This window comes from Osmerus eperlanus, unplaced genomic scaffold, assembly GCF_963692335.1.
Source record: "Osmerus eperlanus unplaced genomic scaffold, fOsmEpe2.1 SCAFFOLD_234, whole genome shotgun sequence".
Lineage (NCBI taxonomy): Eukaryota > Metazoa > Chordata > Actinopteri > Osmeriformes > Osmeridae > Osmerus > Osmerus eperlanus.
Genome location: NW_026911340.1, coordinates 1 through 25,077, shown reverse-complemented (window position 1 = coordinate 25,077; position 25,077 = coordinate 1). Strand labels below are relative to the sequence as shown.

Here is a 25,077-nt window from a genome sequence, read left to right as displayed (position 1 = left end):
CTCTGAGAGGACAGGGTGGAAGCAGGCACCTGGTGGAGGTGTGTGTGTGCCCTGCGGAGGTGTGCGTGTGCCAGGGGGCTCCTGGTCCAGGAAGCAGGGGCCCGGTGTATTACCCTGCTTCTCTTCCTCCCCGTGCACCCCTGCCCTCCCGTGGGGATCCCGTCCCATGTGAAAGGGAAGGGAGAGGGGGAAAAGGGCACCTCGTTCCCACTGAATCCCCTCCCTGTGCCCCCTCCCTGTGCCCCCTCCATGCCCCCGTCAGTGGCACGGCCACAGGGCTCTTCAGCAGGATGTAACTTCTCTTTTTAATGAAGCAAGGCTTCGTATTTTTCCGCCACAGTGTGCTCATGTACAAGCTCACGCTGTGTGTTAAGTAAATATCAGATTTTCAGTTGGGGGGGGGGGGGGGGGGGGGTCACAATTAATTTTCAGTTAATAATTTTGTCACGGTGCCTGGCTGCGCAGGGGGAGGTTGAGCGAGGAGACAGCAGGAGGGTAAAGTTTAAAGGGTCGAGTTCCACGGCTAGATGAACCAGCTAAACATGATGAAAATGATCGGTAATTAATACCAATTACTGCCAGTTTGCCAATGTCACCTTTGTCAGGCACCAAACAGACCTCTGTTGACTCCCAGTGAAATAGGAACACACAGCAACACTAATCTAGGACATTTTAGTCTGTGAACGTTCTATAGGACTGGAACTTTTCCATTATTGCTGTTCTTGTTCCATCAGTCTGTGGCCGTATTGCCTTTCTTTGTTCCTACGACGCTCATGTCAATGAGTCTAGTCCTCCACACTACTGTTCTTGCGTTTCTAATCTCGGAATCACAGGTGTTTTTCTTAGCCTGGTCGCTAATCAAGTCAAAGCTATTTCTATACCCTTCATTTAAACATCACATCTGAATGAAATTCACTTTCCAACTCTGCGGCAAGCAAAGCTAAAGTAAACAGTCAAGATATCAACGGAAACAAACCTCGGAAAGCTGTTCTGAGGCAGTCCCCAAACACCACAGCCACACACACACACACACACACACACACTCCTGTAGATACAGACTCACAGAACCTACCTCTGCACATTGCAGCCAGGGTTGGGTTGGTGTCCTTGTTAAATCAGAGTGGGCACTTGAGGTGAATTATTGTTTGTGAGTGGAAACTTGGCCAGATAATTTCAGTGCTGGCTTGGAGCTGAGTAAGACCTTTGTCTACCTCTTGCTGGACACGCACACTAGCGCACAGATCTTTCTTCCTGTCTTTTCTTTTCCAGTTCACACACTTTCGCCAGCCACCCCTTGTGAACAAACTCCCTCTCTTTTTCTCTGTTTCATCCCACCTGCACTTCTCCAGAGCTCTGGTCTTTCTGCAAGGGCCCATTCACTTCTCCATGGCTGCCCTGGCCAGGGCCTGCTGTAAATTCCAGGAGTAGTTGGAAACACAAACATGCCCAGGCACAAGGCGGGCAGCACTGCCATGAGACAGTGTCCGCTCTCTCTCTCTCTCTCTCTCTCTCTCTCTCTCTCTCTCTCTCTCTCTCTCTCTCTCTCTCTCTCTCTCTCTCTCTCTCTCTCTCTCTCTCTCTCTCTCTCTCTCTCTCTCTCTCTCTCTCTCTCTCTCTCTCTCTCTCTCTCTCTCTCTCTCCCCCCTCTCTCTCTCCCTCTTTCTCCCCCGCTCTCTCTCCCTTTTTTAACTTTTGTTCCACCTCAACCCTTAAACCTCCCCCCTGACCACCTCGCACTGCCCCCTTCCTCAGATCTGAGGGGTCTTTGTGAGTCTCACAGGACAAGGTTGCCCTTTGAGTTTGCGTGTGTGTACGTGTGTATTTGCCACTTCTTCTCATGGAAAAAATGAGGGAGGGAGGGGGGGGTGCCCTTTGTCAGCATAGTATGAGTGTTTATTGTAGAGTTAATTGGGGACTCATACACCACACTAACCCATGTTTGCCCCAAAGCAGATCACAGGAAAAAGTGATTACAGTAATTATAGCAGACTGATGATATGCTGTGAGGAATGAGTGTTTTTCATTAAGATCTTTGGGCCTCAAACAATCTGCCTTAAAATAAAAACCTTGTCTGATAGCGATATTGTCTCTGTTGATACTGTTGATAAAGGCTTGATGGCATGTCAGTTTAAATACATTTTTATGATCCAATATTTAATTGGTTTGAAATGGGTGATAAAGTCTGTTAAATGTCACTGACACTAAACATCACTTGCATGTGGATTAACCAAGATTTTGTTCAGACTGTGTGAATATTTCCATTAGTTTTCAGCAATATGTTTTCTAACCTATTTTCCAGTGTCATTCTGACAGAAGTTACCCCTTCTAAAATATGCTGACCAAGTGGAAAAAAACAAGTACTGTTCAAGAAACAGAGCAACACAGCAAGACTAGACCAAGACCACAGAGAGTGATGACACCACAGTCCCTGACAGTTAGGGCCCTAACCCTCTAGGTTAGTGAAATACTTATTTTCACTCTCTGCCTAATCAACATCGATCAAGGATAAACATAGCACGGTTGGTGGTTGTGTTTCTGGTGAAAAAAAGTGTTTCATGAAGGAGATGTTTTTTCTTATTTTTCTTGAACAGTTTTTTTTATATATCTACACTTTTCCATTCCTCCCACTTTTTACACTTAAGCAGAAAAGATTATATAAATTGTCCTTTCAGACAGCTGTGTCAAAATGTGATAAAATGGCAAGACCAAGTTGTACGTGTGACCAACTTGGCCCCATTCCACTGGCAAGTCATGAAGTAAGTTACTTAAATAACATTTGTGATTAAATTTAGGAAAAATAAAATGTCAAACTTCATAGGAACTTCCTTTTTGGGTTTCTGTGTGGCTTGTCAAATGTAGCTAAAAAGCCCATGTCTGCACAAAGTATAATGACACTGGACATTCAGAGTTCCTCACGAAACAAAAATCTAATGGCACGTTTTCACAGACAGGCTGAGTCAACAGAGAGAAACAACTTATGTGAAATGTTTGGTCTCCTCTAGTTCAACCCTAAACTCAAACAAAGATGCCAACAACCTGCTTGTGGGTCAAATATTATCACTAGATATATATTATTAGAAACTGCAAGTGGAAGCTCGGATCTAAGACGGATTCGAGAGACCGCAGATAAAGTGCGGCTAGTTTGGTTTTTTATATGTTTTAGATCAACACTTGTATTATTGTTTTTGTTGATTTTATGTAAAGCACTTTGAGCTGCAATTCTTGTATGAAAAGTGCTATATAAATAAAGTCTTACTAACTTACTAGAGCAAGTACACATGGGAACAAGCTTTAACCTAATTTTGTCTATTTGCATAAAGTTAATAATTCACAATATTCTATGCTGATGACCAGGTATTGCTTGTTATGCTATGAATTCAAATCTGCCCATCAAAACCATTCTAAGGGTCTAAGATGATTAATTCCCTGATTAGGTATATCAAAATAAAACTAACATAAACACTGTCAGCAGGACAGAGAGCATGATTCAAATGAATTGGCTTCCATATTTATGTAAACAATAAAGACCCCAAGCATTACTTTCCCGACTCGTAATGGTAGAAGGAAATCTTGTTATGGAGAGACACACAGAGAGAGAGGATCGCACTGCAATAAATTATGCTCTTATTTGATTTACCAACTGTTGATATCCAACTTTTAATTAGCTATTCTAATGACTTTATTATAGTCTCAAGACAGTGAGTGAGTGTGTATGTGCATGCGTATGTGTGTGTGTATCGAAGGGTACACACCTGTGAGTGAGTGTGCATACGTGTGTGTGCTTGTGTGCGTGTGTGTGTATGGGAGGCTATACACCTGTGTGTGCGTGTGTGTATGGGAGGCTATACACCTGTGTGCGTGCGTGTGTGTGTGTGTGTATGGGAGGCTATACACCTGTGTGTGCGTGCGTGTGTGTGTATATGGGAGGCTATACACCTCAGAGTGAGTGTGCATGAGTGTGAGTGAGTGTGTGTGCGCGTGCGTGTATGGGAGGCTCTACACCTCAGAGTGAGTGTGCATGAGTGTGAGTGAGTGTGTGCATGAGTGCTTGCACGCACTCAGGCTCATCAAACACGAGTTGCATCTCTGTTGCATGGCAGCGACATCCCATCACCCCTGAGTGGTATTCAAAGACAGAGGGCCTTGTAGAAGAGCAGCCCTGTACTTACTGAAGGAGAGAGAGAGATGGAGAGAGAGAGAGAGATGGAGGGAGAAGGAGAGTGAGATGGAGAGAGAGAGAGGGAGAGAGAGGCAGAGAGAGAGGTAGAGAGAGAGAGAGAGAGAGAGAGAGAGAGAGAGAGAGAGAGAGAGAGAGAGAGAGAGAGAGAGAGAGGGAGGGAGATGGAAGGAGTCTGCGTTCGTCTCCTCTCCGTGTTGGAAGGACATCTGCTTCAGGGCCTGGCAGAGCGCTACAAGCCTCCAACGGGAGGCACCAAACGAGAGACTCTTAACTGGAAAATAGCACAAATAAAAATAGGATTGTTGCTCCCTCAGCTCTGCAGGGTTTGGAACCCCAAGAGTGATCTTGTTTGTGTGGCGGAGGCCTACATATCACTTTTAGAAGGGAAGATAAATATCAGCAGCTGAAGCCTGTGGTGAAATGGTTCTGGTTTGAACTTCTGAAGTTGAGATTGACACCATGAGATGTTTGGAAAGGGAGGTGAGGAGAAAGCAGATACCTGGGCCTTGGGCCTTAACAACATTTATCTCTCACCACTGGACACTTGTTTTGAAAGAATTAGATACTCAAGGTCAAATAATTATTTAAAAAAAAATCTAGGAACAGGGCACTGATTAAACTATTGATACTGCTACTAGTACCACTTTTTCAACTGCTGCTACTACGACTATACGACTGCTGATATAAGTTTAAACTTAGACCTTCTGGTAGAACATTACCACAGTTTCAGTCTGAATTACAACATCCTGAACAAGCAAATGTTTTCCCTGTATGTCATTTGAAGCTGTTTCTGTGCAGCTCAAGTCAATGATAGATCGCACAGCACAACAGACCTCCTTCAGTTTAAAGAGGACAACAGAGACATTGTCCTCCGTTCAGGAACAACTGGTTTCTTGTTTCCTTCGTTCGGGTCCAACAATGAATCATAAATCGAAACAAGCAATTGACCGAGTCCACATAAGTTAATGTATGTATCTGTATATGCAAAATTATAGTGCAGAAGTGTGTGGTAGGCTTAGCTTACACACACTCACTCTTACAATTACACACGCACATGCAAACACACTGCTCCTGCTCCTCTTTGTGTGTTTGGATAGAAATCAAAACCTTACAACCCACAACAAGCAGATCTCACACCACCTTTCCAACAACCTGCTGTACAGAGGCATCCACCACCAGTGCACTGACCCATTTTGCAGCATTGTAAAACCTAGATTCCTCAGTAAACTTTGATTAACCCAGGATGAATACGGTATTAACTTTGAGTATTTAGTTTAGTCTGTACTGCAGAATTACTGTTTTTTTTTATGTTGTTAAAGGGCTCCATCCTTTGTCATTTAGACAATGTAGGCTACTAGTGCACATTGATCTTCAGAGTTAAGGTGTGAGACTTGTAATTGAATGTGATGGTTCTGTTAGATTCAGCAGTGAAGTAATGTCACATTCAATTGCAAGTTACAAACCTTCAGTCTGAAGACAATTCTGTGAGTGGTTTAAACAACCCCCCCCCCCCTCCCCTCCTCCTTACCGATGCAACCTCACCGTCTGCGGCTCTAGTGCCACAACGCCACAGAGGGCTACACACAACATGCACTAGTACATTTTCTGCAATAAAAGCGCTACGTCATGGAAAGAATGACGTCAGGTTTGATTAGTCGCTGGGGAAGACGCGTTTGTAGTCTGTGGGTGGAGTTCAAACAACCAACAAAGCGATGTTGCCGCTGAGCCATGCAGAATGCACTGCTTGCCAAGTGCCGGCTTTATCATATGAAAAGGCAAATAAATATAAATCTTGCGTATCATAAAGAGCGACTGGGTGAAAAAATGGGAGTGCGAGGCGGATCATGACGTAACCGTTTCCACAGGCGACTGAAATGTTGGTTAAGCCAATGGGGATGTACATTCGTATCCGTGCCCATCCTCCCGACGTGCATCACATGTCCCTAGAGATGTTGTGACAGTAGAGTGGGCGGGATTTTACCTCAGATTGGGGAGAGAAGGGTAGTTTGTGGTGAGACTGAGGGAGAGCGAAAGAGAGAAAAGGATCTGAGGTGATTTTCAGGGAACGGAGTAAGTATCATTTGAGGTATTTTCGCTACTGTTAGGTAGCATTCAATTAGCAGTTGACATTAGCGGAAAAAAATCTCCATGTGGATCAACCGGTCTGTGTTATTTCCTCCAATGTAATATAACGGTAAGCGTTAGCCAGTTATAGCTAGCTCATTGACGTACCGCTGCTCGTGTGCCTGTAGATTGCAAGCTTCATCTTTGGTGAGAGAACATTTGACACTTGTGCAAGACGCCATCTGATACACAATTAACGCTCCTTGTTATTCACTTGAATAGCCTGAGTTGGGACAGACGTTGTCAAACGTGAGTTTATGAAAAACATTTATCGTTAGTTAATTTTCTGATACTCCGGTCACACTGCATGTTTAAGTGAGCGTCAGATTGCTATGTGTTTATGACTAGTGCACAGCTAGCCCAAGTTGAAGTTTTGAGCTCGTGTTTGGCTTCTGTAAACCACCCGGCAGCGGAACGGGATTTTAAAAAGTGTGCAATTGCACGCACTGCAGTTTCGAAAAGCTCGTTGACACTTGAAGGTGGTGTTTAGTGCTACTGGCAACGTACCTATCTGGATACGTTTACAAGCTGGTTTCATGGTAACTACTCCTTAACCTTTATTAACTAGCGAGCTAGCTAGAGCTACAGTAGTCAACTGAGAAACAAGGAGGAATCACTGTACAATGTAGTTTTTGGTGACTACTACAGTAGCTCACTATGCGTTAAAATGTACTGTAGATACAACTGCTGTTGTATCGTATGTGGTCATCTTATTAGTCTGTCTACACTTATTCGAAACCACCCGATTCGATTCGGAATTAGCAAGCGAAATATGAGTGAATTCGATTGTCGGAGTGTTTCGGATCCCATTAGCTAGCTAGTAGCTTAGCTCTACGTAAAGTACTGACATGCAGTGTCAGGGACTCACCATGGTGGATATTTCCATAATGGCTACGCCAACATCATTAACGTTAAGCTTGAAATGGCATAAGCGAGAACATTTACTTATGTTTGTCGGATTCCTATTTACCGTTATGCCACTTGATACTGTACCTAACGTTGGCATCGTTTCATTACTTGACTGGCTTGCTAGCTACTAGCTTTCCAAGCCATGGTGGATTTGAAAAGATTCCGTTGACACCGGGTGAAACGCCTGCACGCTTCTGTCTTGATATGATGTGGTAGCCAGCTAGCTTGCTTTATTTTTTGACAGCTAACACTAGCTACATTCTCGCTGGCTGATTACTGTAGCAATACCTGGACGATTTTTTTTAAGAACGTAACGCCAGCTTGCTAGTTAACTTCCAACTAGCGTGAATGTGCTTCCGTCCTGTCTAAAAACGTCATATTTCTAATGTTTTCTCTGCAATTCAAATCGAATTCCGACGACAAACGTGAAAAATGTAGAAGTCTATAGCTAAACGTTAATGACACTCACGACGTTTTCCAGCTAGTTTGCCACAATGCCAAGAGGTCTGTAGCTAACCAGATAACTAGTTAGTTTCAATGTTCTTTAAGGTATTATCGGGGAGACTTGGTGGAAAAAATACTGTTGCGGATTGCAGTCATCCAGGCAGAGCTAGTATTTAGCAAACGTTATCCACAACATACTTTGCTTCGTAATGTTCACGTCTAAACCAGCGAAAAGTGCTCGTTTGAAACCCGGCGCCCAGCAATTTCAAGTTGTATATAATTTTACGAATCACTGTATATATGATTTGTTCTAAACAGCATGTATGATATCAAACGACGTCCATATTTTGACCTTGAGTAGAGATATTCCAAATAAAGTTTTTTTCTCGTTTACGAACGGCAAAGCTTCTGGCTTGTGTGTGGGTTTGAATGCCAGTAGCTGATTACCTTTTGGTGTCTATAAGAAGGGATCAGTCGTTATCCTATTAAAATGGCACTCGTGTTACTCCACTAGTCGCCTGCAACTATTCATCCCTGGCTGCGCGCTTCAGGCTTCACATTCTCTTGGCCAGGTGGTGTTGAATAATCATTCATTGTAAGCTTGTACGATTGCAAATATTGACCAATGATATGCGTTGATTCATGTATATCACAGCACCCATGTTATTTATCTAATCAAGTTATGCTTGTGTGATCGATTGGTTACCATTATAGCGTTCCTTGCTGTAAACTAATCTAGGTTCAGTATGAGTTCACTTTGTGCGTTTCCGCTGCTTGATTTGATGTGATTTGTGGCTGTCAGATTGTTGTACTAGTAACGTTTTTACAGGATATTTCTGATATTGTTAAATGGTACCCTCATCCATTGATGGTAATTTTTGGTTGTGTCTATAGGCCTAGAAGCTTGCTTGAACTGTGGAATCCATGTTAATCACAGAAATAAGCCTTTTCTGGGTTCTTCATTTCACACATTCATTTTTTTTTTTTTTAATCTTCTGCATCAAATAGAAGAAATTACTGTTCTAATCCACCTTAAAACCCTACTGTGGAAACTTGGTAATTGAGCCCCTTCACTGCAGAAGGCAGTATTGTTTATGTAAGAGACAGAAAAGGCCTTTGTGATACAGTAGTCTGTGGTGACATGCTATCATGGAAACCTAAAAATAGTTTTCTGCTGTACCATTAAATACACTTTTTAATAATGTTACTCTTTACTGAAAATGTAGTTTTAACCAGTTATCCTTGTTTCCACTCAATAGTAAGGGCAACACTTAGGTTTGAGGGCTAGTGACGTGACTTGTTACTGGTTTAGTGAAGCCATACTGAAAAGAAGAGTTCAGTTACTCTGTTTCTTCCAACACAATCTTTTAAATTAAATGCTAACGTTGGTTTGAGTTCAATCAGTTCTTAACATTTAGCATATCGCTCTGTCTGTTGTGCTGTCAAACAGACACTGTTCCTCCTGGCTTTGAATAAACAAATAGCCTAAATCTCTATCATTTTGGGTCTAGCCCTGTGCTTCAGCAACCAGTAAAAGCATGTTAAAGTGTGCTTTAGTACGGAGCTCGCCATTGGACGAAAGTTCAGTAGTGGGCCCCCTCAGGATGGCTCTAAAATAGTGGGGGCAGCAAGGTGACACTGTGGCAGCAAATGGCAGCAGGACTGGAGTCCGCAGAGCTGCCCAGTGGAGAGTCACAGATAACAAAGAACCCAGAGGCCTCTCATCTTCAAAGCCAGCCGCTCAAAGTTTATTCTTGAATATTTTACACAGTATGGCCGTAAAAGACAAATAACCCAAACCCCAGGCTCCATAATCCTACGTCTGTTCTGTTAAAAGACAGACTCAGTTTCTGTAAGTTGTTGCATAGAATGGCATTTATTTTAAAACAAAATGTACATTTTTGTCGTGATTTACCTTCGCAAATAAAGGAGGGATGAGTGGGGGAGGAGCAAAGTGTCTCAGCAGGGATTCTTTCTTTAGAGTCTCAACATGAGTTGGCAGGCCTGCTGTATGTGGCTCTGGTTGAGCGCTATCCTAAGTAGTATTCAGTCTAGTCTGGTGTGAAGTGGCTCCCTTAGAGATCATAACCATTCAGAGATCTGTACCCTTCACATTTACACGCCCTGGCCCACTTCAGCAGGGCTGTGAGCATGGACGGGTGGGGAGGGGACAGTCTAGGGGAAGATAAATATAACCCTCCACCCCTTCCCCCCACCACCAGCTCTGTTGCAGAGGGATCCCTGGAATTGCTGTCCTTGACTTGCATCGAGTAAGTTGGCACATCGAGAGCTCCAAACTGCCAACCGTGACCAAGAGGGTTTCCTTAGATCGAAAGGCATTGCTTTGACGTCCACCAGCCCTAACCTCAGGGCGGCATCTGGAGTTAGCCCCCAAATGTATTTTTAAAATGCTTTTTTTTCCGTTTCATTAAGCTGCCATACCTAGACAAACCGAAACGAAATTGCAAGGCCATAGGACTGAGGGGGCGGAGGACCCGAGGGCTGAGGACCCGAGGGCTGGAGGACCCGAGGGCGGAGGGCCCGGGGGCTGGAGGACCCGAGGGCGGAGGGCCCGGGGGCTGGAGGACCCGAGGGCGGAGGGGCTGGAGGGCTCGGGGGCTGGAGGACCCGAGGGGCGGGGGCGGAGGACCCGGGGCTGAGGACCCGAGGGCGGAGGGCCCGGGGGCTGGAGGGGCCCGGGGGCGGAGGACCCGGGGGCGGGAGGGGCGGGGGTGGAGGACCCGGGGGCGGGAGGGGCCTGGGGGCTGGAGGGGCCCGGGGGCGGAGGACCCGGGGGCGGGAGGGGCGGGGGCGGGGCGGAGGACCCGGGGGCTGGAGGGGCCCGGGGGCGGAGGACCCGGGGGCGGGAGGGGCGGGGGCGGGGCGGAGGACCCGGGGGCTGGAGGGGCCCGGGGGCGGAGGACCCGGGGGCGGGAGGGGCGGGGGTGGAGGACCCGGGGGCGGGAGGGGCGGGGGTGGAGGACCCGGGGGCGGAGGACCCGAGGCTGGAGGGACCCGGGGCTGAGGACCAGGGAGCTGCCGGCCTCCATTACCGTGCTGGGACACGGACCATATGGGCTGTCTGGGTACACGCTGCTGTTAAGGGCAACTCAGATATGTTAGTGGGGTCGATGAGGGAAAAACACGTACGGTCGTACGGTGAGATACATGACAAAGGAAAGTCGTCTGGCATGGTCATGATTCATTTGTATGAATTGTGTTCCTGGTTGTTGTGGTGGAGAGATGCTGTTAATTAGTTCAAGGTAGAAGTTCTTAGGTCAAAATCACAGTAAAAGCCAAAAAAGGTTTTAATCAGGAACTTCAGCAGAATGTTTTTTCTTTTTTGGTCACATGGTGGTAGAATCTATAAGCGGGGCACTAGTTCCACTGAGGTGGCAGTAAAAGTTTCACTTTGTGTTTTCACACATCTGATAACTGTAAAAACACCACGTGAAAATATTTTTAGTGGAGCCCTCTGCTTATGTTTTAAGACCTAACCCTTAACTTGCGGCCAACGCCAAGAGGTATTTCCCTCCGAAATGAGGCTCGATGTCACCTCAGAAATGCAACCAGCCCTGCAATTATGTAGAGTAATGAATAATAAATCCTGTCCTTTTTCCATGACAGATGGCTCCAAATAGAAGTTGTGTGTGACAGAATAGTTTCCAAGAGTAGGTCGCAAGCTCTCTCCTTTTGTCTATTGGAGAAAAACGAGATGGCTGTGAACAATGGCATCTAGGTTTTAGCTGCAGTCGCAGCACATGTTCTCTAGATCGATGGAAGAGGGGAGTTTGTTGGTGGAAACGGTTCGATGTTAACCAAGGGGGAAGATGGTTGCTGGTTCAGTTGGTTGTGTTCCAGCAGGACCAGACAGACACTAATGCAGACAGTGAGTTGAAGTGACTGCCCAGCTGGTGGCCTCTCCACCAGAGACAGGAGCACTTTATCAGAGTAGGAAGTTCCGCCCCCGTCTGCACTGGTATATTCCTCCAGGGACACACCGGTTCATCCTCTGCCCTTCTCCCCATGGCCTGTCTGTGGAGATCACAATTTGACACACTTGCATCGAGGAAGTAATGGGCGATATGTTCGTGCAAATTAGAGTGCATCTCACTTCCTCGTTTCAGTGGAGCAGACCCTCTGATTGGTGTGAATGCGTTATGTCATGTTCCCCAGAAAGAAATTCTTCAAATCCTCCTTAAAAAAGGATGAGCACTGCTGAGCTGCAGTCTGCACTTCGGAATGAATCACAATGGGTGGGGGGTAGCTGAACCTACAGCAGCCAGTTATAACAGCATATTGACATTACAGTTCAGCTCTGCAGACTAGCGACTGCATGTCTCCCCCAGTGCCAGAGATAGAGGTTTGTTCTTATAGGATGGAAGAGGAATCCTGTCTGGGTAATCATTCACCCAACCTGGCTTCTTCTGAAGATTTAATGCTCGTCAGAGTTAACGATAAGGTCAGTTTCAAGTCAGGCTGGCGTGAGATGTTGATGGACTTGCAGCAGCGGCATTTTGATTGAGAAGATTGCAGAAAATTACATCCTTTTGAATAAAAAAAATGTGTTAGCTTAATTCTGTGTGCTGCTGTCGTCAGTCTGAGGCTGGTGTTCCTTCCCACGCATCACGAAAGAGGGAGGTATTTCTCCTTGCTTCAAAAGGGTAAAATATCACGTTGAGCTCTTGCCAGTGACCTGGGGTTCCTGGGATATTTTTAGAGACGGGTCCTCGTAAGCCTCTGCAGTCCTCCATAGAACCTTCTGGAGAAGTTACCATGTACTGTCGCCTGCACTCCTTACAGCTCTGAGCTCGCTTGCACCAAGGAACTGAAAACACAATATCGTGATGCTGTTTGATATGTTTCCCTTAATGACTCGTTTTCTCTTTCTCTGTCTCCCTCCTCCAGATCCTTGGATGGTGTGTTCTCTGCCAGCGGACGTCAACATGACAGAATAGGACCTGATCTGCCGTCATCGGAGGGAAATGGCTTTTGATCTAAGCGAGTCCTGCTACTACCTGGAGTCAGACTCGACCTGCCTCTGAAGGACTTGAGCTGTTTATGGGAACTACTGCTGGGCCGGCCCCCTTGAGGATTTAAGAACTTCTCTCTCTCTCTCCCCCACCCCCTTTGGGACGCCACCATAGCTGAACCAGCAGGGAGGAACACGGGATGGCCAACAACTCGTACAGCGGGGTAAAGAACTCCATGTTGGAGGCCAATCATGACGGAGCCTTTGGGTGCTCGCTCAAAGACCTCCGGGATCTTATGGAACTGCGGGGGGCGGAGGCCATAAGCAAAATAGGGGCATCGTACGGAGATATTCAAGGACTCTGTTCCAGATTGAAAACGTCGCCTGTAGATGGTAGATACCCTGCTTATGCTTCCTCACTGCACATGATCAGTCTTGTTTCCTTCTGCTCCCTCTTCATTGGTCCAGATGGGGAGGGGGAGGGGGGGGGTTCTAGTTGAAAAGGATGTTTGGCTCGGAACGTTGTGTCGCAAACACATTGTCTTGTGAGTGTGTCATTGGCCGTGTCATCCACTTTACCTTGACATCACTTCCTTGGAAAGCTCATATGCCAGACAGGTGGTCAGGCAGGGTGGTACTGACCTAGCCCAGTCAAGCTCTATTTCTGGGCCTGTGTATCTGCCCCCTCTCACTTCTCACCTCTGTGTGTGTGTTTGTGTGTGTGTGTAAGGTTCTGAAAGACCAGCTGTCTGCCTGGGCACCAGACCAGACTGTGGGCAGGTCAATGTTCCACATGTGTGTGTGTGTGTCTGTGAGTAAGTCCTCCTCTGTGTCGGACAGGAAAGGAGGGTGTACGGTCGGTCAGTGTGAGGTTTTAGCGTTGAGGGCAAGACATGAGATCATCTCCGGAACAGCTCCGCTCGGCTCTCCTGCACAGCAGACTGCCGTCTCCCTCGCTGTGCCCTGGAGACGCCCACAACCCACTCCTCCTGAGTGTGGCAGGCAAGCTGGCTGCAGGCAGGCTGCAAGCTGGCTGCAGGCAGGCTGCAAGCTGGCTTCAGGCAGGCAGGCTGCAAGCTGGCTTCAGGCAGGCAGGCTGCAGGCTGGCTGCAGGCAGGCTGCAAGCTGGCTGCAGGCAGGCTGCAAGCTGGCTGCAGGCAGGCTGCAAGCTGGCTGCAGGCAGGCTGCAAGCTGGCTGCAGGCAGGCTGCAAGCTGGCTGCAGGCAGGCTGCAAGCTGGCTGCAGGCAGGCTGCAAGCTGGCTGCAGGCAGGCTGCAAGCTGGCTGCAGGCAGGCTGCAAGCTGGCTGCAGGCAGGCTGCAAGCTGGCTGCAGGCAGGCTGCAAGCTGGCTGCAGGCAGGCTGCAAGCTGGCTGCAGGCAGGCTGCAAGCTGGCTGCAGGCAGGCTGCAAGCTGGCTGCAGGCAGGCTGCAAGCTGGCTGCAGGCTGGCTGCAGGCAGGCAGGCTGGCAGGCTGGCAGGCAGGACCCCCAGAGCTTCATCGCTTGGGGGTCCAGCTCGCGTTTAAAATTCACGATGACAATACTGGGTAACATCACCAACACACACACACACTGAGTTCCTGATTTAACAGTTCAGTGGAACGCTATTGGGTTGTTGACTAGCCAGGACATCCTTCCTGGGCTGCTGTTGTGTCCTCACAGCCTGGTGCTCTGTCCTGTTAGCGCAGCAGACCATCACATCACACCCTGCTGAAGTGCAGAGTCACCTCAGGTTACGGGGCGTCTCAGCACCACAGTCCAGGATTCTCTGTCTCTCTGTCTCTCTGTCTCTCTCTCTCTCTCTCTCTCTCTCTCTCTCTCTCTCTCTCTCTCTCTCTCTCTGTCTGTCTCTCTCTGTCTCTGTCTCTGTCTCTCTGTCTCTGTCTCTCTCTCTGTCTGCCTAATCGCAGACGTGACCTTGAGTGAACCCTTGGGGGAAGGGATTTTCAGTTTGATCCCAGATTAAAACGGTACCACATCCATTGGGCTGCTGTGGCACTGCCTCACCCCTGGAGTCAGGCCTGCTCTGTGGCACTGCCTCACCCCTGGAGTCAGGCCTGCTCTGTGGCACTGCCTCACCCCTGGAGTCAGGCCTGCTCTGTGGCACTGCCTCACCCCTGGAGTCAGGCCAGATATGTGGCACTGCCTCACCCCTGGAGTCAGGCCTCCTCTGTGGCACTGCCTCACTCCTGGAGTCAGGCCTGCTCTGTGGCACTGCCTCACCCCTGGAGTCAGGCCTCCTCTGTGGCACTGCCTCATCCCTGGAGTCAGGATGCTGAGGGAAAAGGGTTGTCGTAGGAACTGGAATGATGTCAGGTGTTGAAGTTGTTTATTGATAAAGAGATGTCGTCTGTGTGAGAGATGAGCTTGCCAACTAATTGTAGTTTTGAGTTTTGAGTGACTCTTCAAACAGTGTTTAGTCTGGGTTTGTGATAACAGCACATGGCTCCTCTGTCAGAAGGACAACACAGAACCTGTCAATACACTTTCTATCATCAGAGTCTGCATGTGGATGTCAGAAACATCCCCTTTCCAGACTGGTCTTTCCAGACTGGTCTGGTTTATTTAGTCTACTGGAAGCATGGATCCTCCCCTGCTGCAGCTCCTGCTGACATCACATCAGGACTTGAAACCATTGGTTACTCCTCAAGGACGGACTTGCAGCATCTCATCACAGAGCTGTAGTTAAAACACCCTTAAGCTGTGCCAGAACCCCACCCCACCCTGTGTTGGGTGGAGCAGAGCGGTCAGCCTACAGTTATCACCAGCGGTCCTGTGCACACCCGGGCCCCTGTAGGATCAGCTGCTGTGGGCCCCTGTAGGATCAGCTGCTGTGGGCCCCTGGAGGATCAGCTGCTGTGGGCCCCTGGAGGATCAGCTGCTGTGGGCCCCGGGGCCGCTGGAGTGGCTGTGTTCCTCTCAGCCTGTGAGGCTCACCTGGCTCTCTGCCACCGACGCCTGACACTTGTGTTTTCAATCGGCTCATTCAGACAAATTAAGCCGTCATTTCAGATTACAGGAGCCTAACAATCGAAAAGGGATTTATAATTAGTTAGCGGGCTGTTTCTCAAATGTAAAGCCCAATCTCCTTACTAATCTGTTAACTGTTTCCTGCCCCCCCTCCCCCTTCTCCAGTTTTTACTTTTGCAACATTGATCACGATCAGAACCATTATGTTCCTTTAATACTTTTGTATTTGGTCCGACATGCTAAATGCCATGACTCATAGCACTCACCTCCTCCCCCTTCGTCCTGCGCAGCACTGGGACGTTACAGCAGGCTTCTCTGGGTTTCTAGTATGCAGACAAGACAACACATAGTTGGAGGTTGTAAACCTTTTAATCATTCGCCTCTGCAATCACTGTGTCTAGGTGAAGGGCTGCTCTCGAACCCCAGATAGATCTGGCCAACACGAGGGCTTTGGGGGGGCAAACGAGGACTAACTAATGAGAGAGTTGATGATTAGCTCCTGTGTTCAGAAGCCCAGGCGGATGTGACAGTGATCAGATGCTCTCTGTTATCTGATGACAGGCTGTTAGTTTTACTCTATCACTAATGTGTATTTAACAACTGCAAAGAAAGAAAAAACATGGAAAATTAAAAAGGGGGGGGGGGGTGGTGCTGGGTCATTAGCTGTCAGCATGTTTTAATTACAGGCGTCGAGAATCAAAGCGGAGGGCGAACGACTGCCCTGGTGAGGGAGGGCTCAGTCCTGCATCGGACGCAGCTCCAGACCTCAGCTGCAGCACATCTCGTCACCCCCCCCAAGCTGGGGTGAATGGATCGTCCCAGTCCCCCCCCAAGCTGGGGTGAATGGATCGTCCCAGTCCCCCACCCCCAAGCTGGGGTGAATGGATCGTCCCAGTCCCCCCCCAAGCTGGGGTGAATGGATCGTCCCAGTCCCCCCCCAAGCTGGGGTGAATGGATCGTCCCAGTCCCCCACCCCCAAGCTGGGGTGAATGGATCGTCCCAGTCCCCCACCCCCAAGCTGGGGTGAATGGATCGTCCCAGTCCCCCACCCCCAAGCTGGGGTGAATGGATCGTCCCAGTCCCCCACCCCCAAGCTGGGGTGAATGGATCGTCCCAGTCCCCCACCCCCAAGCTGGGGTGAATGGATCGTCCCAGTCCCCCACCCCCAAGCTGGGGTGAATGGATCGTCCCAGTCCCCCACCCCCAAGCTGGGGTGAATGGATCGTCCCAGTCCCCCACCCCCAAGCTGGGGTGAATGGATCGTCCCAGTCCTCCCCCGCGCCCCCTCTCCACCTCGTGTTCCTGTACTTTATGTGGTATGAACATGTCATCAGTTGTAACGGGATGGAGGAAGCCCCAGACTTAAATGCTTGGCTGTGTAGAGAGAGCTGCACCAGCAAGACCTCTAGTCTCCAGTGCCCAGTGGATTTCAGAGATATCTATGCAGTAGATAATCAGTAGATATTCCTAGGTTGATTATTCCACCCCTCCCCCAGCATCCCTCACCTCACCTAGCACGTACTAGTCACACCCCTGTGATGTCACCGTCGCTCACCGTGCCTGCAGACTGTGCGGGTGCTCACACCCGCACAGACACACACACACACAGACACACGCGTGTTAATGTTGGCTCTTCTCCTCTCGCCTCCTCGCTGCCTGTCCTCTCTTCCCGTCATCTCTGTCTACAGCTCTGCACTCAGCCCGGTGACCTGGCTGTCATCAGCAGTTTCACACAGCCTCTCTCCCTCCCTCCCCCCTCTCCCTCCCCCCGTCTCCCTGGCTGCTGAATAGAGCTGAAAAGCAGCTGTGCATCAGGAGCACCAAGGTCCCTTGTCATGGTGACCCTGCCTTGAATACAGGGGAATCCGAGAGCAAGCATGTCAATGGGTCACTGGAGCGCTGTCTCTGTCTGTGTCTGTGTGTGTTCGCACGGGTGAATAGCTCGGTAGAGGAAGTCCAGAGCAGGGAGTCTGGAGGCAGGGAGTCGGGAGGCAGGGAGTCGGGAGGCAGGGAGTCGGGAAGCAGGGAGTCTGGAGGCAGGGAGTCTGGAGGCAGGGAGTCTGGAGGCAGGGAGTCTGGAGGCAGGGAGTCTGGAGGCAGGGAGTCTGGAGGCAGGGAGTCTGGAGGCAGGGAGGCAGGGAGCCGGGAGGCAGGGAGGCGGGAGGCAGGGAGTCTGGAGGCAGGGAGTCTGGAGGCAGGGAGTCTGGAGGCAGGGAGTCTGGAGGCAGGGAGTCTGGAGGCAGGGAGTCTGGAGGCAGGGAGTCTGGAGGCAGGGAGTCTGGAGGCAGGGAGTCTGGAGGCAGGGAGTCTGGAGGCAGGGAGTCTGGAGGCAGGGAGTCGGGAGGCAGGGAGTCGGGAGGCAGGGAGTCGGGAGGCAGGGAGGCAGGGAGCCGGGAGGCAGGGAGGCGGGAGGCAGGGACAGCACTCTCTGAATCTAAAATGGTTGCTGTGTCACTCCGGTTTGTGGCGGATAATTCCTCCTTTGAAATGCAGCGTGTGTGTGGGTGGGCTTACTGTTGAATTGATCACCTTCACATCCGTGCGAGTGAGGCCGCGTTGGGCTTGATGTGTGTGAAGATTGAATGGGTTGTGCTGTCGGGCTGATCACACTGTTGGAGAAGTAATGAGTTTCTGAAACACGGCTTGGCCTGTCAGAAATGGAGATGCCCTTTGGGAACTTATTTTCTTGTGGAGGACTGAAAAAATACAGCTTCTTGACCTTTCTGGTGACATTCTGAGGAAACTAGATTTGACTGTCGACCTCAGTTCAGTCACTAAGCAACCTCCTACCTGCTTTTCCCCCTTAATAATGCCTTAGTCTCTTCCTGTAGTGCCACACAAGCAACGTCAGTAGATCATCAACATTACTGTGTTCACACACTTTTTTTCAGTTTTGACATGGAAATACGAAATTGTGACAAAGTTGGATTATAATCTCTCTCTCTCTCTCTCTCTCTCTCTCTCTCTCTCTCTCTCTCTCTCTCTCTCTCTCTCTCTCGTCACCTCTCTCTGTCTTTGTCCATCTTGCTCTTCTACTCTCTCTCTCTCTCTCTCTCTCTCTCTCTCTCTCTCTCCCCTCAGGTCTAAGTGGACAGCCCGCAGACCTCGAGAAGCGAAAAGAAGTTTTCGGGGCGAACTTAATACCTCCAAAAAAGCCAAAAACATTTCTTCAGTTAGTGTGGGAGGCGTTACAAGATGTGACGCTCATCATCCTAGAAGTGGCAGCCATAGTCTCACTAGGCCTCTCTTTTTATAGACCTCCAGATGCAGAGCGAGATCGTAAGCACCTCCTAATGAACATCAACTCACTGATGCACCATCAACACGCTGTGTGTCTTTTCTAGCCATCCTATGCAATAGCTACGTCAGCAACATTCATGGCAGTAATATTGTATTTTATAGGATGGATAGATGGATCTCATGGATAGATGAGATAGATGAGAGAGATATGAGAGATATGAGAGAGATGTTCTTTCTAGAAGGGGAGTGTGAGTCAGTGTGTGTTGTCCCTCCAGACTGTGGGAAGGCAGCGGGCGGCGTGGAGGACGAGGGCGAGTCGGAGGCTGGCTGGATCGAGGGCGCGGCCATCCTCCTCTCTGTGGTCTGCGTGGTGCTGGTGACGGCCTTCAATGACTGGAGCAAAGAGAAGCAGTTCCGAGGCCTGCAGAGCAGGATCGAACAGGAGCAGAGGTTTACCGTGGCCCGTGGAGGCCAGGTCATCCAGATCCCTGTGGCTGAGATCGTGGTGGGGGACATCGCACAAATCAAATATGGTAAAGGAGGGGAGGAGAGCAATGGTGCACGGGGGACTGAGTGGGGCAGGGCTCTGGGTTGTGGACGGCTTGTCTCCTCTGGAGTGTGTGTGGACCGCTTGTGTCTTTTACCTCCTCGTGAATATGCTCTGAATCAGAATCCGGTTGATCTCCAAGTTAGTTTTTAGACATTCAAGGAATTTGCTTTGGTAGGTTGGTTGCATTACGAGCAACATAGTTGGTAGATAAAACGTACTGAAATATAAGAAAGCACCATATACAATAAGATGCTAAATAAATCTAATGGAGATTACTATGAACCACTATCAGAATTGTACCATGTGACCCGTACAGTTCATACCCTGTGTCTCCAGGTGACCTGCTCCCTGCCGACGGCATCCTCATCCAGGGGAACGATCTGAAGATTGACGAGAGCTCTCTCACCGGAGAGTCGGACCACGTCAAGAAGAACCTGGAAAAAGATCCCATGCTGTTGTCAGGTAGCCATCTTGTTCTGCTCCAGGCCTGTCTGGGGGTCTGCTCCAGGCCTGTCTGGGGGTCTGCTCCAGGCCTGTCTGGGGGTCTGCTCCAGGCCTGTCTGGGGGTCTGCTCCAGGCCTGTCTGGGGGTCTGGTCCAGGCCTGTCTGGGGGTCTGCTCCAGGCCTGTCTGGGGGTCTGGTCCAGGCCTGTCTGGTCCAGGCCTGTCTGGGGGTCTGCTCCAGGCCTGTCTGGGGGTCTGCTCCAGGCCTGTCTGGGGGTCTGGTCCAGGCCTGTCTGGGAGTCTGGTCCAGACCTGTCTGGGGGTCTGGTCCAGGCCTGTCTGGGGGTCTCCTCCAGGCCTGTCTGGGGGTCTGGTCCAGGCCTGTCTGGGGGTCTCCTCCAGGCCTGTCTGGGGGTCTGGTCCAGGCCTGTCTGGGGGTCTCCTCCAGGCCTGTCTGGGGGTCTCCTCCAGGCCTGTCTGGGGGTCTCCTCCAGGCCTATGTGGGGGTCTGCTCCAGGCCTGTCTGGGGGTCTGGTCCAGGCCTGTCTGGGGGTCTGCTCCAGGCCTGTCTGGGGGTCTCCTCCAGGGCTGTCTGGTCCAGGCCTGTGTGGGGGTCTCCTCCAGGCCTGTCTAGGGGTCTGGTCCAGGCCTGTCTGGGGGTCTGGTGTAGGCCTTCAGGACCCCTGTGGGAACATAAACCACTGTCATGAACGGTACAAGCATCCCAGGCAACTTAACGTCAGACATCCAGAGATCCACACCAGGAGCAGGCCTGCCTGCCAGCCTGACGCTCCGTCCTGGCTAAGACCGTGTCGCTGCCTGTTGCTTGTTTTGTACCTAATCCCAGTTTCTGAACGCCAGTTGATCCTGTGATAAAATGGCTCTCCCCGGTCATTTCCCTGAGGAGAGTCTCGGGTTAGGGTTACCCTAACCCTCCCCAGGAGAGGGGGAGGAGCTCTGCTAGCCCGCCTGCCGTCAGGTGTCTTGTCACCGCCACCACGGCTGTGTCAGCCTGTCTGGTGTCTCAGTCCCTCCAGACAGGAGAGATGGGGGAGGCAGCCTCTAATCAACACAGGCCAAGAGGAGCTCTTTTAAAACTCTCCCTCTTCTCTCTCTCACCTCTTTTTCTCTCACCTCTCTCTCTCTCTCTCTCTCTCTCTCTCTCTCTCTCTCTCTCTCTCTCTCAGCGTCTCTCCGTCTCTCCTCCCCTGTTCTCAGACTGGGAGAGTGCTAGTCATTTAGCTCTGTAGAAAGCCTGTTGTGGCCTTCTCATGTTTCCATTAATTCACCAGGGCTGACAATTGGTTTATGATTAAAGACTGTCGAAGACTGTTTGCGCTGCCGTCAAAAAACAAGTCTCCTGAGTCTAAAACAGAGCTGTCTTTTTTTATACTCCTTCCAAACGGCAGTGGCCTTTTATAGAGCCTGCTGGATAGTTCCTCTTTCAGAATCAAGTTCTTCAGCGGGGGGTCGAGGCACTCGGGGACTTGTCAAATCAAACGTCTTTGAAATTAATTGTCGTCACAACTTTCTGCCGTGTCCTCTGTACACAGAGAATCAGTTCACTGGCCGTCGTCTCTACGGCAGTGGAAACATTGCAAACGCCGCACACAAGCTAAGCACGGGGAGCGAGAGGTGGACAATAACAGCATTTAGTAACCCCCAAATTATAATTATGCGGGGAAACAGCTGGCATGCATACTGTAAGTGTAGCGTTAGCCCTCGACGTCTGTGCCTCACTTCCCTCCTCTGTCTGCAGGCACCCATGTGATGGAGGGCTCAGGGAAAATGCTGGTCACCGCCGTGGGTGAAAACTCTCAAACTGGAATCATCTTCAGCCTGCTGGGGGCGAGCGAAGAGGAGGACGGAGATGACGAGGAGAAGGAGAAGAAGAAAGAGAAAAAAAAGGAGAAGAAAAGTAAGTGTTGGGGCTGGTGGTGGTGGTGATGTTTGTCGGATGCGTTTTAAAGGCACAGAAGCACAGAAGCAGTGCCTATTCGTGTGGAACATAGAAGTTAGTCTTAACGATGTTTTACCCGTGTATGCCGTCTGTGTAATGAAGTCAAGCACAAAGGTAGAGTTTGTTCAGCCTCAGAGAGAGCACAGGGTAGAGAGAGCTTTCACCAGCCCAGCTCAGACACAGGGCCCTGCTAGTGAGAGAGCACAGGTCAGAGGTCAGGGCTCAGCTGTAGCTGGAGTTATTATGGGATGTTGGGGAGAACGTTGATGTGGAGTTATTATGGGATGCTGGGGAGAATGTTAATGTGGAGTTATTTTGGACGAGCTCTGGGTCTTGGCTCCGCGGTGCATAAAGAAGACTGAACCTCACGGCTACTCACTCCTGTGTCGGACGCTCACTGACATAATACTAATACTACTTATTCTATTACTACTAATAATACTACTACTACTACTAATAATAATACTACTAGTACTAGTAATACTACCTCTAGTACCACTTCTAATAATAATGTTAACAAGTGTCTGTAGTTGTGATGATGTTTTTAATGGATGGAAGAGTTTTTATGAGCTGAGTTTATTGTCCAAAACGCTGTTGCTGAAGTGGGAGATCCCTTGAGATCCCTGAAATGTGTTTTGTCTTAAGTGAATGTGTATAAATCATGACTGTGGATCTGAGGTTGTCAGCTGCATTCCTACTTATTCTTCAGTGTGTTTTTACCGGTGGTAATCCCTGTGTGTGTGTGTGATGTACCTATGAGCCTCCCTTATTCTGAATGACCTGTTTCCTGCTGGTCTTATGTTCATGTCCTCCCTGCAGGCCCACCTCATCTGTTTGTCGGCTCATAAAATACCTCGCTCTCTCTCTCGCTCTCTCTCTCTCTCTCTCTGTGTCGCTCGCTCGCTCTCGCTCTCACATGCTTTATCAAATCAAAGCTAGGATTTACATCATTGCAAATGCATTAAGCTGGTGCTCAGAAGTTCAGATGTATTCAGAAAGTTTAACTTGAGTGTTCTTCTGCTCCACCATTTCCCAGATAAAAAGCAGGAGGGCTCTGTGGACCGTAAGAAAGGTCAGTGACCGCTTCCTTCACGTAGCTGGCCTCACGGTGGTTCCCCTGTCCCTCAGCCCAGCGCTACGCAGCACACCAGGCTAGCTGTGGTTCCCCTGTCCCTCAGCCCAGCGCAACGCAGCACACCAGGCTAGCTGTGGTTCCCCTGTCCCTCAGCCCAGCGCTACGCAGCGCACCAGGCTAGCTGTGGTTCCCCTGTCCCTCAGCCCAGCGCTACGCAGCGCACCAGGCTAGCTGTGGTTCCCCTGTCCCTCAGCCCAGCGCTACGCAGCACACAAGGCTAGCTGTGGTTCCCCTGTCCCTCAGCCCAGCGCTGCGCAGCGCACAAGGCTAGCTTGAACTGTCTAGGCACAGCGTTAACGCTGTCAATTAACCCTCCAGTCAAACGCTTCCGATCTTGAGGTAAAGCCGGCGGTGTGTAAACGGTTTGAGTTGAGCTGTGGTGTTGAGCTTTGCCGTGGTCAGTGACACCTCGGACGCACGGGGTGCTCCTGGTGCCTGGGACCTGAGGGTCCTCTGGTGCTCCTGGTGCCTGGGACCTGAGGGTCCTCTGGTGCTCCTGGTTCCTGGGACCTGAGGGTCCTCTGGGCCTGCATGCCGGACACACCCTCTCTGTATCGTCTCATGGCTCCGTGACTTTAACACATTGTTATCTGCTAGTGCAGCCTGGCTTCTGCGGGCTTTCAAGGCCAGCCTGCCCCCCCCTCCTCTTCTTCCCCTCTCCCCTCTTCCACCTCCCCTCCCCCCTCTTCCTCCTCCCCCCTCCTCCTCCTGGCTCATCCAGCGCTGAGCGGCAGGTGCTGCAGAATCCAGTTATGACGATTAGTGGTGAGCAGATTAATGCCCTGCTCCAGGCCTGGGGGAGGAGCATCTGTCCCCCCCCCAGACTCATTCCAACCCCATTGTTATTTCTCATAACAACATCCTGATGGCCTACCTAATGTTGGTCTGAACACAGTGAAGGGTAGTGTGGTGGTACTGAGCTGCAGCTGTGAGTGTCTGAGTGGTCCTGGACTGGAGAGAGGCCAGGTCTGATGTGTTGAGGCCCTGGACTGGAGAGAGGCCAGGTCTGATGTGTTGAGGTCCTGGACTGGAGAGAGGCCAGGTCTGATGTGTTGAGGCCCTGGCCACAGTCCCTGCTGCACAGATTCTCCCTCTCTGCCAGGAATGAGCAGTAATCCATTGGACTGGGATTACACGTGCCGCATCGCCGCGGCAACGCAGAACCACAGGCTGCAGCACACGAGTAACACATGCACGCACACACGCACACACACACGCCTGTATGCTGATGCTGATGGTCCGGGGAGCAGCCCCGGTCAATGTCAGGCTCAGAGAGATGATGTCATCACGCAGGACTGCCTGGGGTCAGAGGTCAGCTCCTGCTGGTCCGACCTTCCGTCCCCCAGCAAGCCTCCGAGGTTACTCGGTCAGACGAGAGTCAGTGCAGTCAAGCCTGATGGGGGAGGGAGGAGAGGGATGAAGGGATGGAGAGAGGGATGAGCTTTAAAGGAATTACAACGATGTCTGCCAGTGTGCTGGGGCGTCGCTATGCTAAAGCAGATTCCCGACATCCCAGAGCCCAGCTTGCAGCTGAGGAGCTCAGAGAGGGAATAGGGTCATTAGATTCCCGGCCCCTTCCCTAATTACATTTGGTCCTGAGTCAGAGGCGTAGACGTAATTACAGTGACATTTCTCCAAGTTCCTCCTTTGAAAAGCTCTCCTCGCTGGATGGAGACCGACATACAAGTGGTGCCAGAAACAAGTCACCGTCTCCAGTCCCCTTAAGTCAACTCTTCCCTCAGTCAAGATGGAGGCGAGGAGATTGATCGATCTAACGTGATCGTTTTTTGTCTTTTAAGATTGACTCTGATTAGCAAATGTCAAAACCGACATCTTTTCCTCTTTGATTCCAACCCCTTTGGACAGATCCCTGTTCTTCGGAAGTTCCCCTGAAGTCAGGGTTTTACACAAGCCCTAACCATTTCTGTTCAGTTCAAACTTGCAGTGGGGAAGTTCATCTGTACACTACTAATACGTGAGCCTCACAATGTACCCCTCCCTCCCTCCCTCTCCCCTGCAGGTAAAGCCCAGGACGGCGCTGCCATGGAGATGCAGCCTCTGAACAGCAACGAGGGAGGCGATGCAGAGGAGAAGAAGAAGACCAACCTGCCCAAGAAGGAGAAGTCTGTCCTCCAGGGCAAGCTCACCAAA

General features: G+C 50.1%; 1 protein-coding gene across 1 annotated transcript; it reads left to right on the top strand.

Annotated features, from left to right (window-relative positions):
• Positions 1 to 6,134: 6,134 nt before the first annotated feature.
• atp2b4 (ATPase plasma membrane Ca2+ transporting 4) lies at positions 6,135 to 25,074 on the top strand (the record flags this gene model as incomplete). Its single annotated transcript, XM_062455421.1, has 8 exons — positions 6,135 to 6,250; positions 12,566 to 13,022; positions 18,680 to 18,877; positions 19,114 to 19,371; positions 19,725 to 19,850; positions 21,591 to 21,749; positions 22,828 to 22,863; positions 24,947 to 25,074. Coding segments are annotated over exons 2-8 (1,098 nt in total), but the record flags the coding sequence as incomplete, so codon positions are not given.
• Between the last annotated feature and the right edge of the window lie 3 nt (positions 25,075 to 25,077).